Raw genomic sequence first — 14,855 nt, 5'->3', positions numbered from 1 at the left:
GTATAATCTGATCATTTATCTTGATGGTTAAGATAAAATAAATCTAAAAAATACAAAATAGTGCCATAAATATTATAACAATTCAAATCACGTGGATCAACATATTTTGCCAATATTCATATATCGTTAACATTAATAAAACAAAGTATGAACAAAAAAAGCTACACTTTATCAGTGAATCAGTTAACTCGGATTTCGCTTCAAGCATTTCGTTTATTTTTTAAATGTAAGCCAGCTTTTGATCTGCATTAAGCAATCGCGTCACCCAACTTGAAGATAGATTTTTTATATGTAACCTTTCATGCAAAATATTCCTTGTTCAATTCAGAAATCTTTACTTTACTTTAGTACAGTTATTTCAAGTAGTTTAATTTTATGATCGCTAAGGGCATAGATTTTCTTAACCATTTTTTAGAGTAGATAAATATGCCGAACATCCGTCTTCATATAACCACTTAGAAGCAGGAACTATATGTTACGCTCTAAGACCGAAAACGGCCAGTGGCTGTTTAAAACAGCCACAACGCGTTCTGTGTGCCTTGCGTTTGACAGAACGCGTTGTGGCTGTTCTGATATAGGCAGAACCCCAATGAAATTATTTCAAATTTAGAAGACGTCAGTTCACGTTATATAATGCTGGTAATACTAATACTAATAACATAACCTAACCTAACTGCGGCAAACATAAAGTTCAATGCAATTCAAAAGGCCACAACAATTCCATATGCAAAAACTAATAGATGGATATGCAGCAAAGATTGATTTTAGTAATATACTTTTCTACAACGACTGTTAATAAATGACTATTGACCATATGGATATAAAACATATACAAAAACGTTGTCATCAAACATTTATTCAAATGATGAGTGTTGTATTATTTTGTTACCAAATAATTATTAATAAGCAGCATTATTTTAAGTGATCTGACGTCTTCTAAATCTAAAATAATTTCATTCGAGTTCTGGCTATATCAAAACAGTCACAACGCGTTTTGGCAAACGCAAGGCGCACAGAAAGCGTTGTGGCTGTTTAAACTGCCACTGGACGTTTTCGGTCTTTGAGCGTAGCAAATACAAGTCATTCCGTAAGACTGAGCACCATCTGGATAATATTCACTTACTTTTTCTTAGTCGTGTATTAATCGCAAGCTTCATAGTCTTCTCCAGAAGCTTTGGCGATAGAAAACGTTCAGAACGGTCTCGAAAAACCACAACCGGTGAAGATAAACGTATTGTATTGATCAGTAAACGTGATCGACAATTCACGGGCTCAGAGCTAGCAACTCAGATCGATGGATCTAGGGATCTGCTTTTGAGTACTTCTATAGTGAAAAGGAGATTTAGAAAAGACATCAAATTAAAATTAATGGGATGAATTAAACAAAAATTGGACGTGTGAAGAGTGGGAGAGAGGTTTATAGAGTGATGAGTCATAGTTTGAGGCTTTTGGGTCTAATTGAAGAGTTTTTGTGCACAGGTCAAAGGTAGAACGGATTTTAGATATATGTGTAATCCCGACTGTAAAACAGAAGTTCGGTGTTGGGGATGTTTTAGAAGAAGGGCGATTAGCAGATGTGGTAAGAATTGAAGAGGTGTTGAAGGAATAAGGATATAAGAAAAATATGAAAGGAAAATGTGGTCAGCGCTTGATCGGCACAAAATTTATCTTCCAGTATGACTAAGATCCCAAGCATTTCTGGAAGCTGAGCAAATTGTATTTGAAAGAAACGGTAATGAAGAATGTACAAGAATTTTTCACGTTCAAAAATAAAATCCTTTCCCACGGCAGAAACTGGAAAACAATCTATCTATAGTCGTCGTAAACGCAAACCGCCGAGTTAATCGACAGACCTGAAAAAGGCTCAATGAAAAAAGAATATGAAAAAAACTAGCCAAGACCAAAAAAATCTAACAAAAATAAAGGAAAAGGCAAAGGTAAAGGAACAGATAAAGAAAAGTCCTCGAAAATTAGTGAAGAAGGAAAAGATAAGTTGAAGAAAAAAATGTTTGTCTGCAATTCAGATTCTGATGAAATGTTTTGTTTAGTGTGTAACGAAAGTTACAGCACAGCTAAACATAAGATTGGGTAGAATGTTGAAAATGCAGTTTGTCAAATGTATAACTGGAAATTTTCACTCATACATTTGCATTAATCGCAATTCTGATGAAGATTAATTTAATATTAGTATTTGGTAGTGGTATTAGTATTTTAGTTTGCTAAAGGTGTATCAAAATAATTATAGAAGTATAAAAAATTTACTAAAAGTTGTTATTTACAGACAAAGTTTCAGTGTTTTTTATACAAGGTTTAAAAAAGTTTCCGCCAAAGTTATATCATGCCCTGACGGTGTAACAACTAGACCCAAATTGGGGGGTGAGTTTCGAATTTGTATAAACATTATAAATATCTCTCGTTTCGGTCCTGGTAATAATCATAAGACTGTTGCAAAATGAGCAAGAAAAGCGTTTGCTTAGTTTTAGGGCATCTGCGGCAGGTGATAACTGTCCTCTCGAAACAACTGATGGATGTAGCTATTATAGTTGTTAGTAGGTAGTTTGGTGTACGAATGGTTGAATCATATTTAAAAATATTCTAATGGAACACAAGTCGTTCATTATTAAATCGGCGGTCGAGGACTAATTTATATATTTATAAATGATCCAACAGAAAAAAAATATCTCGTTTTTATTACTATTACAGAGTCTGCAATTGGGAATAACCTAATAACCTGAATAGTCCAAATTCAAATATGCTCCCACATACAATAAAAATGTATATAGGGTGTATTATATTAGAATTCGTTCATTTTGTATAATGCAGATGTTGCGAATGAAAGTTTTGGTTTTCTTGAAAACACTTCCACCATTTTGTAGTACTTAACACTTGAAACTCGTGAAATTATCCAGAAAATCCTACTGACTGCGCCAGTGAAGTGAAGTTGTTTTTAAAAACGAAGTTCACACAATGACTTTATTTTACAATTACATTGAATAAAAAGAAAATAATTATAATTATGTAAGCGGATTCCGGTTGTCAGCTCTTCATATTCAAGGACTCAACTTGCGAAATGCACTGTCATGATGGCTACTTTTATAGGGTGTGTAAATTTAAATGAAAAGTTAAAATAACAAGTATAGTAGAGTCTCGTTGAACCGACAGATATCAGACTAGGGTTGTGCCGGATTACTGAAAAATCATAGTAAAAATTCACAAAAAGTACAAAAGAAGTCGAGTTTTAGGTGGAAAGTACATATTACAGACAAAAAGCGTTTAATTGTCTTTTTTAAAAATGATGTTTTAAAAATAATCGTCTTAGGCTCTGCCTATTGTAAACAGAAACGCAAACATACCAAGACTTACAGTTTTGGTGGACTATTCCATTGGAATAAAGAAACTGTCAATTTTCTTTTGCTTCTTGGCTTGAAATGACACTTCTAACACATTCTCTTGAAGCCTCTTTAAAACAAGAATATCATTTGCGGAAATATCATTTTGATTTGCCCATTTTATCGAAGTACAAAGGCACCTATTGCAGCATCATGACTACCTACATGAACAGCGTACGCTTCACCTCGATTATTACCAGCTTCTTCTTCTTTTTCCCTACTCAAGACATCTGCGATGATTTCACTGTTTGTCATAAACTGGCCGTTTTCTTCTTTCTCACTGGCTAGCCACAGGCTCACATCATCTGTAGTTAAAGTTACTTCCCATTCTACATCTTGAGCATCATTGTTTCTATCTCTTTTTTTTGCATTGCTCTAACAGTGTCATATCCGGCTATAAGTTGCTCCATGAACAAACAAGGACTTTTTCGTGTAAATTTTCCTAAGCATTTAACAGTGAAAAAGCCACATCTCTCAAATTCGTTTCTTTCAATTAATTCAGGACACTATCTTCCTTTGACAAAATCTTGTACAGCAAAGCTTTTTTGTCTCGAATTTTTACTGCTTGGATTACATGCTGATCCATTGTTTGTAAAAGAGGAGTTACGTTAGGGGGCAAGAACATCACTTGTATACCTGAACATTTCTACTCGGATTCTTCTTGGTGACCAGGGCAATTATCCAAAATAAGCAAGTCCTTCTGTGACAATTTCATTTTCTTTACAAATTTTTTTACTGATGACACAAATATTCCATAAAACCAGTCCTTAAAAACAGCTTGCATCATACTTTGATTTTTATAATCAACAGGTAGATCAACATTTTTTAATGGCCTGGGATTTTTCCCCTTTCCAATCACCAAGAGATTCAATTTATGCATTCGAACATGGCATAAATGTTATCCTGTCTTTTGTCAGTTTTCGTCCCGGAGCATTTGTTTCAGCACGATGGACAAATGTCTTTTTAGGCCTAGTTCATAGACGATCTTCTCAAACTTATCTTTTTATGAGTCGACCGCTGCGGTATCACAAGAGAGTTTTTCGTCCGTCATACAAATTCTAAAATGCTTTTTGAATTTTTCAAGCCATCCTTCACTGGCTTGAAAATCATCTTTCCCCATTATTTTACCTTAGAAGAATCTGGTTTTGTCTTTGAGAACTTCTCTTGAGATCGTTGTATGCTTGGAGGAACCAAGAATACACTGTCTTCAACATCAGGAAACTTTCCAGTTTTCAATTAGGAAATGTAATAATTCTAAAAATATTCTCACAAAAAAGGAGTTTCTTCAAATAGTTTCGTGTCATGAAAAATGGTCGAATTTTATTCCTAAATTGACAATTTAAAGTATGAAAATATCATTCCCCTTCAGCACTCCCTCTGAATTATAAGCACCCACTCCAAAATTTCAAATAAGAAAAGGGGTCATGTGGCACCTAGTTGGAAAGGTATTTTAGTCCTCTATTCAGCAATATAAAGTTTTTTTTTTTAAATTTAGTGCAAGCATAACTGAGAAAATTAATTTTTAGGATGTAAAATTTTGACAATTTTTAACCGAGGGAGGCGATTTTAGAATTCTCGTACAACATTTTGTATAACCTCACGGGTTATTTATCCTAACTTTTAAATCATCAATATCGTCTGATCTATTGAAATATACTTTAGATTTTAAATAACCTCGTAGGGAGTAATCGGGAAGAGTCAAATCGGGGGATCTAGCCGGCCATTCAACGGTTCCACGTCTTCCAATCCACCTATTGGGAAAAACCTCGTTCAAATAATTTCTAACTGTACGTGCAAAATGCTTTGAAGCTCCGTCTTGTCGGTAGTAAATAGATCGATCTATCTCATTTGGATGATTAAAATCAGGAAAAAGTATTTGTAATGTAGACACTAAGAAGTTAATCAAAAAATCTAGATAAATCTCACCATTAACTGAGTCTTAAAAAAATAAGATACAATAATTTTATTGTTAATGATACCAGCCCAAACGTTCACTTTTTTAGGATATTGAGTGTGAGCCTCACAGATCCAGTGAGGATTTTTTCTTTTCCAATATCTACAGTTCCGTTTGTTAACGTTCCGTTTAAATGAAACGTCGCTTCATCAGAAAAAAATTATTTTGCTTATGAACTTTAAATCTGTGTTCATTGAATGTACTTTACAATTAAATTAAATGTACAAAATGGCCACCATTCACTGTTTGATAATAACCGAGGGAGGCGATGTTGGAATTCACGTAAACCATTTTGTATGACCTCAGGCAGTGGTGGATTTACCAGAAGAGAGATTTCAAGGGGCGGCAAGTTTTATTCAGCAATTTTTCGATTCCATTCACAAAATTTTAAAAAATATATTATTCACACCAAGAAGATGAGTTTTAATGAGAGAGCTTCAAGTTTTTCGAAGAAATGGACGATGGAATAAAGCGTATAGAAAGTATATACTATAGAAATGAAAACAAAAAATTCAATAAACCACCTGATGAAGACATTGGAATGTCTATGAGTGACTACTTTAGAGTTAACACGTTTGTAATCGTCTCATATCCGCGGATTTTTATTAACGGAATACTGATTCAACAGATCAATTTGCAAATATTTCAGTACGTTAGATGCACTGCTTATTCTACACAAAGGATTACTGATTTGCTGAAAAATTCGTTTGGCGGAACATTGTTTGGGATAATCAGCGTAGCATGTTGGCCCAGACCATATCATGGGGAAAGGTGGAACGAATAGTTTATTGAGAATACATTTCGAATGGTACTGAAATATTGGAAAATAGAATAACTTACGCAGTTCGTTAACTTAATAGAGAAAAAGTGCAAGCAGCTTTTGATCAAGTCCGAAAACGAAGAAGGAATTTAGTGGGATCTGACATATAATATGAGAGTATATAAAAATAACTTTTTTGGAAAATTATTTCTGATTTCTCAAAACTTTAATTTTGGTTGAGTTTTTCTACCTCTTACGAGTCATTTTGCTCATCAGAGGACACAATGTATAAATTTTTATTAAAAAGAGAATGAGAAAATGAATTTTTTACCTTTCAAAAAAAAACGAAGACAGAAAATGTTGATTATCTCTGTTTTCTACAACCAATTTTCCTGATGCAAATACGTGCATAAGTAATAGAGCTATTAACTGCTTCTGGTCATTTAACGGCTCTAGTTTACAACGTTGAATAGATTAAACGATACTTAAAAAAAATCGAAAATAAGAAGCGTAAAAAATTATGTGCCTTCCGGCCGTTTGGAATTAGCGCCCGTGGTCGCTGGTAGGCGTCAGCAGTATAATGCAACACTCGCGTTCAAAACATGAACGTCTCAAAGATTCAATAAAATTAAAAAATATTAATCATATTTTAGGACATGACGGTGTAGTTTCTACCATTCTTCAGCATAGTTAATGGGAAAGAAGAAGAGATTTTGTTCGCAAGGTTAGCAATACTTTGATGTATTAGCCGGAAACAAGGAAATAAGGAAGGAACTTTTGGCTCATTACAGATTCTGTTTGTTATGTATGCAATAAAAAATAAAAGTATAACATGCAACTCTTCAGTTGGATGGCATAAACAACCTGTGACATTCAAAAAAACTGCACTGATTTCTGAATCGCAAACTTAACTCAAAATTCGACATTAGAGGGGAATTGAGTCTCGTACAAACCATAGCGGAGGTAAACGTGACGGAATAGCAGGACGGGAGAATACTGCAAGAAAATCATTCTTACCAAATCATTTCTTACCAAATAATAAACATTCTTTCATTCAAGTTATTGAAAACTTATTTTGTTTGACATAAATACCTCTTTTGAAATAAAAAATAATGATAAAAAAAGGTGTTAGAATGTGAAGGAATGCAGGACCGAACGAAAGATAGGAAAGCATGGGGGAAAAAGTATATTCCCAATTAAAGAACTCACCTCAAGGTGATTCGGATTAGGATTAAATAAAAAGAAATAAAGTTTTTAGTTTTCGATTTATCGGGTCCTAAACAAACGTGTGTACGAGTATGGTCCCATGAACTGATCTAGACATGGCGGTAGTTGCTTGAAAAATACAACTGTATTAGCAAGTATACAATCTATACAACATATATTTCAAATTTGTAGACTCCACGTTGTTTAGTATTTGTTTGGCAGCCATTAATAGTGAACGTCTTCAGTGAATTTATAAACATGGAAAAAATTAGTCATACTTTTATTTGGAAGGCTATTGCGCGTTTAAACAAGGCCCTATCACCTGCGAAAACCAGCATCGCAGTGGTCGACCAAATGAGGTGAAGACTCCAGAAATGTTAGAGAGAATCAACAAAGTGGCACTTGATGATCATCGACTGAAAGTGCGCGAGCTAGCAAAGAAGTAGGCATTTCAAAAAGTGCGGTACATCGTATATTAACTGAAAAGCTGGGAGGAGAAAGTTTTGCGCAAGTTTTGCCGGGAACAAAAACAGTGTCGTGAAGATGTTTCCATCGAGTGTTTGGCAATGTTTTACAGAAATAAAGAATTTTTGTGCTGTTTCATCACCATGAATGAAACATGGGTCCATTACCTCTTACCCAAAAGAAAAGATAAATCAAAACAATAGACTGAAAAGGGAGAGCCGGCTCCAGAGAAGGCAAAGCCCGTTCCATCTGCAGGCAAGGTTATGGCGTTGGTTTTTTGAGATTCCCGTGGGATAATTTTTATTGACTATCTTCAAAAAGGAAAAGTTATCAACGACGAGTATTATGCGAACTTATTGCAACGTTTGAGCGAAGAAATCAAGCAAAAACAGCCGCATTTGGCTAAAAAGAATGTGCTGTTTCATCATAACATCACACATCCGTTACTGCAATGGCCAAAATTAATGAATTAAAGTTTAAATTGCTACCTCATGCACCCTATTCGCCAGATTTAGCTTTTATGTTCCCAGACAGACAAAAATGGCTCGTTGGTCAAAGATTTTCCAACAATGAAGAGATGATGTCGACAGTAAATGGCTAGTTTGAGGAGCTTGACGATTCTTATTATAAAAGCTAAAAGGAGATTACGTTGAAAAATGAATATATTTTTTTCCAAATTTTTTGTGTTTTCTTTGTTGGGCCAGGTACTTCTGTAACTATCCTCGTAAGTCGATTTTATTGCCAGCAATTTAAGTTTTGACGCGCGAACAACGGAGAGATTTATTTCTTTTTCTTTATAGAAGACCTAAAACGAGTGTATGAATTCTTAATAATGCCTTAAGTAAGGACTTATGTTATCTACATAATTTTCTGACCGTTGTATAACTGAAATTTCCCATTTTTTGTTTTCGTGTTTAATTTTTCAATGGAGCCCCATAAAAAATATTGGTACGTCTTTGATATCCCAAAAATTACACGGCGCAGATTGTATGGCAAATGCAATGGGAGCAGATGTACACCTGATGATGCATACGAAAAATTACCAGTCCACGGACTATCCTACGAATCATCTCGTCCATCTCTCAACATACACCTTGCAGATTTTGACTCGTGCCGCATAAATTTTCTGCTTTTATATTTTTAAGTATCGATTTTTTTATTCGGCCGCTTCTGTAGTAGGTATTCTTTAATATGATTCGTATTCATTAAATTTCGTTTTGCATGATAATTCGCTAAAACAAAATTGGAACTGGTATCGCGTGAATATTACGAATGAACAGCTGAAAAATACAACAACGAAATGACAAAGATACGATTAAAAAAAAGTTATAAAAAAAGTGATACTGAAGATTTATTTTATGGATGATGGAAATTGGATAAATTGTTTCTTCCTCTTCACGTGAAAAATACGAACGAAAATAGGAAAATATCCAGCCAATTTCTCCACAAAAGAGAGAAATCTTATTCAAAATATACAATAATGCGAAGGTGGTTTGCCGAAAGTTTGAGTTTTCAGGGACTCAGTTATATTGTTATGAATAAATTTCATTATTCAAAATAATCTGTATTCGGCTCTCTACACACTTTCCCGACATCAAAACGTGTCAACAAATACACTTTTTAAATAATTTTCTAAATAATCAGATAGTAAACCTTCTGAATCTCAAAATATCTTGTTGTGGCATATAATGCTACAAGTTTCGACTATAATAACATATCGACGGGAAAATTCACTGGTGCACGGATTTCATTTACTAACCATATTCGGAAGCTCGGAAATATATTAGAGTTTGTACACTTTGGTGTTTAATTTTGCCACAATTCCACTACGAAAACTTTCTTTTATATCATTTAAATTATAATCGAAAAAATCGGCTCATCAATGTGATATTGCGTATTATAATTTCCTCAAATAGTGTAAAATCAAAAACGTCGAACAAAACTTTTCAGTGAACCGTCATATTGACATATATATAGAAATAATAAACCGTGAACGCCGCATTCCTCGAGGAAGTTTAGAAACGGTATCTACGACACGTTAGATCACAGTTGATCAGGAAGGGACAGAAGGTCCTGCTACTCGATAACGTGACAGCTCTTTCTGCAATCAATTGGAGTCAATTTTTGGCTCCCAATCACATCCACCGTACTCTCCTGGCCTGACGCCTGAGAATTCTATATTTCCCGCATGATGTAGGTTCTAAAAGGGACACGTTTTGCGGACGTGTCAGCCATCCAAGTACGTGAGGCATTTCCTGACAGTTTTCCGAAATTTTATAACAAAATTGTATTGTACATAATGGCAATTAGTTTTAAGGCTAGTATTAGTATCCTCTATTTTTATTCTTTTCTTTTTAGAGTACTTTCAATGTGTATTGTAGGAGGTAGTACTTTTTTCGTACTCCTTTTATAGGTGGGCTACTAGCAACGGCCTGCCAAAAACTCACAGAAAATTTCCTAGCCTCCATCGATAAAGTTCCTATTGCCATTAGGTGAATGCAATTCCTAAACCCCACCAGCCACTCGTCGGTGTTATAAGATTTCTTCGGAATCCCTATAACCCGGTGAATTTCAGACAAAAGGGACGACGATAGGGAATAATACAGTACCCTCCCTTAGACACACCTCCTTGTTAAATAGACCCCAAAAATTCGTCGGATCGTCGAGATTTTGTATATTAACTCCATTACAAATTCCCAATTTAATTCTGAGCAAGCGCCATACGAAAAGAAACCATCCTAACAATGGAGACTTGAAAATTGAGAAAGGTATAAAGGAACTCAATAGTTTCTTGGAAGACAAAAGTTACATTAGTGGATACCAATCGAGTCAAGCTGATCTTGATACGTTCAGTCAAGTTTCAAAGGCTCCTAGAGACAATTTACCACATGCATTAAGGTGGTACAATCATGTTAAATATTATTCAGTCCAAGATTTCAAATCTCTTGAAATTATCGGTGCTAGTCCCTTAAAATCAGCTCCAACTACTACAACGATGATGATGATGATGTAGATTTATTCGCTTCTGGCGAAGAAGATGCGGAAGCATCAGGAAGAAGAAATCTAAAAAACCAGAACTAATGGCAAAATCCAGTATAGTACTGGATGTAAAACTTTGGGATGATGAGACTATTATGAAAGAACTGGAAAAAATGACAATATCTAATGAAATGGATGGGTTGGTAGGGGTGTATCAAAATTAATGCCAGTTGGCTATGATATCATTAAATTTCAGATTATGTATGTTGTAGAAGATGCCAAGGTATCTGTCGATGTGTTAATAGAAGAGATTGAGAAGATTTTGTTCAATCTGTGGTATTGCAGACTTCAACAAAATTTAAAAATTTTGTACAGCATTACGAAAAAAATATTTCTAACAAAAAATCACCCCAACCCCAATCCCGCGGACGAAAAATTTTTCCAATATCAGGGTCGTTCTTAAAACAGTTTCCTTATTTATTCGTAAAAACAAGCACTACGATCCTCTCTCATTGATAAGGGGGGGATACTACAAGTTTAATACATTTTCGTTTGTTCAAACCAAAGACAGATAAGTTTACAATAGTCTAGAACACAAAACAAACAAAACTAATTTCATTCCAAACTCTATATCTCTGCTGTATCTCAAAAAAGACAAATATTGTCTCAGGAGTTTTTGCATAAAACATATATAATCCTGTATATTATTGATTACTTACACCTACAGATGTCTTATTATTAAAAAAAAATATATATTTTCAAGAATTTGCTGCTTGTATTTAATTTACATACTCATACACTGATTAAATTACATAAACTCATAGTCAAGTTTCCAAAATGTTCAAATATAATTTGTGTAATTTCCTAAACCTTTCGGTATATTTCGATAACGTGTCATTATCTCGTAGAGTACCAGACCGGCGTAATATTTATGAACGCGCGTACCCGGTAACTTGTTTATCGCAGCAGCCTGCTGCTATGGTTAAATTGTTTCTTGAGTTCCATAATTTAGGGTTATAATAATTTTATTTTCCAGAAATTGCGACAGAAGTCGAAAAAAATATGAATTGTGAGGATGATGATGATGATGATTCAATAAATGATTCTGAGGATAGTAATAATTTATAAGACAATAATCTCAGACCAAATCTTATGGACGTCGATGAGTTTATTCAAGATGTAGATGAAATGATTGATTCAAATAATGAAATTGTAGAGTTTAACGGAGATGAATAAGATAATATTCCAGTGTCTCTGCTTGTCAAGTAATCTACGATAATAAAACCTGGCAAAGTACAATTAAAGGGTGAAAATAAGCATAGATGGTCAACAATCCCCCCGTCTCCCTAATAAAATAGGGTATCTAAACGGTGCAGCTAAGAATCTTCTACATCTTAAAGAAGTTCTTCTACATTTTATAAATGATGTAGTATAAATGATAAGAAAATTTCGCGCAAAGCAGCTAAATACAAAACAAAAGATTCAACGACTTCAGAAACATCTAAAGAAGGAATTCTGACTCTTTTGCAGTTATTTGACAAGTAATTATTGCATGGAATGCGAAAAACCCATATGCGATGACGATCGCGCTAGTAATATATCAATTCAACATCTGTAAGCTGATAAAACTCAATAACTTAAACTCATTAAACTATTTCAAACTGAAGAAATTGTTTCAATATTAGTTATCGTTACATTTACGACGATCTGGTAATCACAACCTCACGCAGAGAGGTCAGGTACTCTAGGGTTAAAAAATACATCAAATGCTTGTCGTTAATAATAGTGATCGATTCTGCTCTCTATGAAATGAAATCAAAATTGAGAAAAAACACCATTAAAACTGAAGCACTTTATGGAACGCGAACTGTAATTATGTCGTTAATAGTAAATCAACAATTTACTTACTTTTTCTTGCCGGAAGCTACCGAAGGTTCAACCACCAATGCCACACCATTAAAGGTAAAACCTGTAATAAATACAATAATAGTTTTATTAAAAGGGTCTAAAAATAAGGAAAAAACTATGAGAATCATAACACTATACATGGTATCAAGGAACTTGAGCAAAAATTTCGAACTGAAGACGTCGAAATAAATTTTTGAAATACCATTTTTCTTTCTACAACTGAGAGAACCAGTGGAAGGAGTATATTTATGTTTGAACCGTGGAATTTGGCCTAAATTAGTTCATTTATACTTGAAAGAGAAGAATATTTACGAAATAGCAAGACATGCCTAGAATTAAACAGAAATATAGTGTATTCGGACGAAGCCTGGTTCAATACACACGGTTAATTATGGGTGGGTGGATGATTATAAATATTATGTATTGAATACTTCTTCTTCTGTCTCTTTTTTTTTTGAGATTTAATCTTGATTCTTCTACTATTCATCCTCTTGTGTCCAGCTTTCGTGCCATCTCGTGAGTGGTCGACCGGGAGGTGGTTTTTCATCCTTTGTCTATTCAACCCATAGATCTTCCATCGACATGGTCTTTCCAAAATCGTCGTCTAGATCTCGTGAATAGTATTACATCCAGAATTTTTAGATCTTCCCTTATAGCATTGCTTCTAATCCTTAGGCTGACTCCTCTAATAAATCTCAATGTTTTCATCTGTACTGCTCTCATTATTTTCTTCGTTTTTGTTGTATCCGATCGAGTTTCGTCTGCATATCTAATTATAGGTCTTGTTTTGTATATTAAGACTATCGGTTGATATATGATTGTTTTTCCATACAAGGTTCCGCAGATAGCCAGAGATTCTTTAGGTCTTATTTACTTGGGTTCAAACTTCTTGCTGTAAGTTTTTGAAGCTTGTAATCTCGACTCCTAAGTATGTAAATTGCATACTGTCGAATGAGTTGTCTCAAATAATCGGTACTAAACTAGTAATTATTCTTCATGGTAAACAATATTTATGCGTGATTGGTGGAAGTCCTATTACATTATTAATGCTGTACAAGACATTGATGCAGCTTGGAATTACGTGAGTCTGGACTGTATGAACGTGGAAACCTTTGGCCTGATTTAGAAGAGGCACCAAGAAGGGGTTTGCGAGTTTAAGATACCACAAAGCAGGTGGTTAAGATATCGCCGTTATGATGGAGGGATCTGCACTTGGAAGTACTGTAGTCGAGGACATTGAAAAATTCATAGTAACTGATAGCGCGTTTGAACGATGAAGAATTAATGGCAATGAAAATACTTCGCAAATAAACAAAGAACCGTCAGAAGAAAGAAAATTATTATTAAATGTAACCCAAGAGGCACGTTCAAAAAGATATTCTGGTCTAAAGATGTTGGAAAGTTCGAAATATATAGAATGAATATGACGATGCTGGATGATGGAATTTGAGGCATAAAAAACCTAAATATATGCACAAAACATCGGTAGCAAAAAAATACGTGATTAGGTTAGGTTAGGAATTTTTTTTCCATCCCCTTTCCTTGCAAGAAGTAGGTACAATCATCTAGTGTATCTGGTTGAAATTTTAAGCCAATCGGTTTTCGGAACACCGGCCAAAAACTATAATTTTCAAAATAATTTTTGAAAAAATTCCATTAGAACTTTATTGTCTGTATTATTTTAACAATGGGACATTGACACATCTGAAGTCGGAGTATATATAGTTTGTTATTTTTTATTTTTCCCGTATTTATTGCATCAAATAAGACAGAACAAACTTTTGTACTATTATCAAATTGAAACTTTTGTGATATTATTTAGTCGAGTTAGTCCAATAAAATCAGGACTCAAATTACCATCTAAATGGCAAACCGGCATTGTTCATTAAATTTTATTTGAGAGGTAGAAAATAATTTGAGAAATCACTCAAACAAAACATGTAAAAAATACCACAAGGCTGAAATTCAAATTTCAATCATTCATTGTATTTTTTATTGCTAAAGTAAACCAAGAAAAAACTTAAATCCTCATGCGTCTTTATGTTTCTAATCCTTTTTTTTTGAATTTATTTTTCTTTCATATCACGATTATTTTATTGGTTTAATATTATTTCTGACACAACAAATCAGGCAAACATAAATTTCACATAAAAGCGCAGTTTCTTGTACCTCAAAATACCTCGGTGACTACAAA

General features: G+C 34.1%; 1 protein-coding gene across 2 annotated transcripts in view; it reads right to left on the bottom strand.

Moving 5' to 3' along the window:
- Nucleotides 1-14,855, bottom strand: part of LOC130899319 (insulin-like growth factor 2 mRNA-binding protein 1) — a 121,016-nt gene that overhangs the window by 105,287 nt on the left and 874 nt on the right. For both annotated transcript variants that reach the window (XM_057809183.1, XM_057809184.1), the window contains exon 2: nucleotides 12,662-12,722. In XM_057809183.1, coding sequence (XP_057665166.1) covers nucleotides 12,662-12,722 — 61 coding nt within the window. The remainder of the gene's footprint in view (nucleotides 1-12,661; nucleotides 12,723-14,855) is intronic.

The sequence above is a fragment of the Diorhabda carinulata genome, chromosome 11, assembly GCF_026250575.1.
Source record: "Diorhabda carinulata isolate Delta chromosome 11, icDioCari1.1, whole genome shotgun sequence".
Classification (NCBI taxonomy): Eukaryota; Metazoa; Arthropoda; class Insecta; order Coleoptera; family Chrysomelidae; genus Diorhabda; species Diorhabda carinulata.
This window is presented reverse-complemented; position numbering and strand designations above follow the sequence as displayed.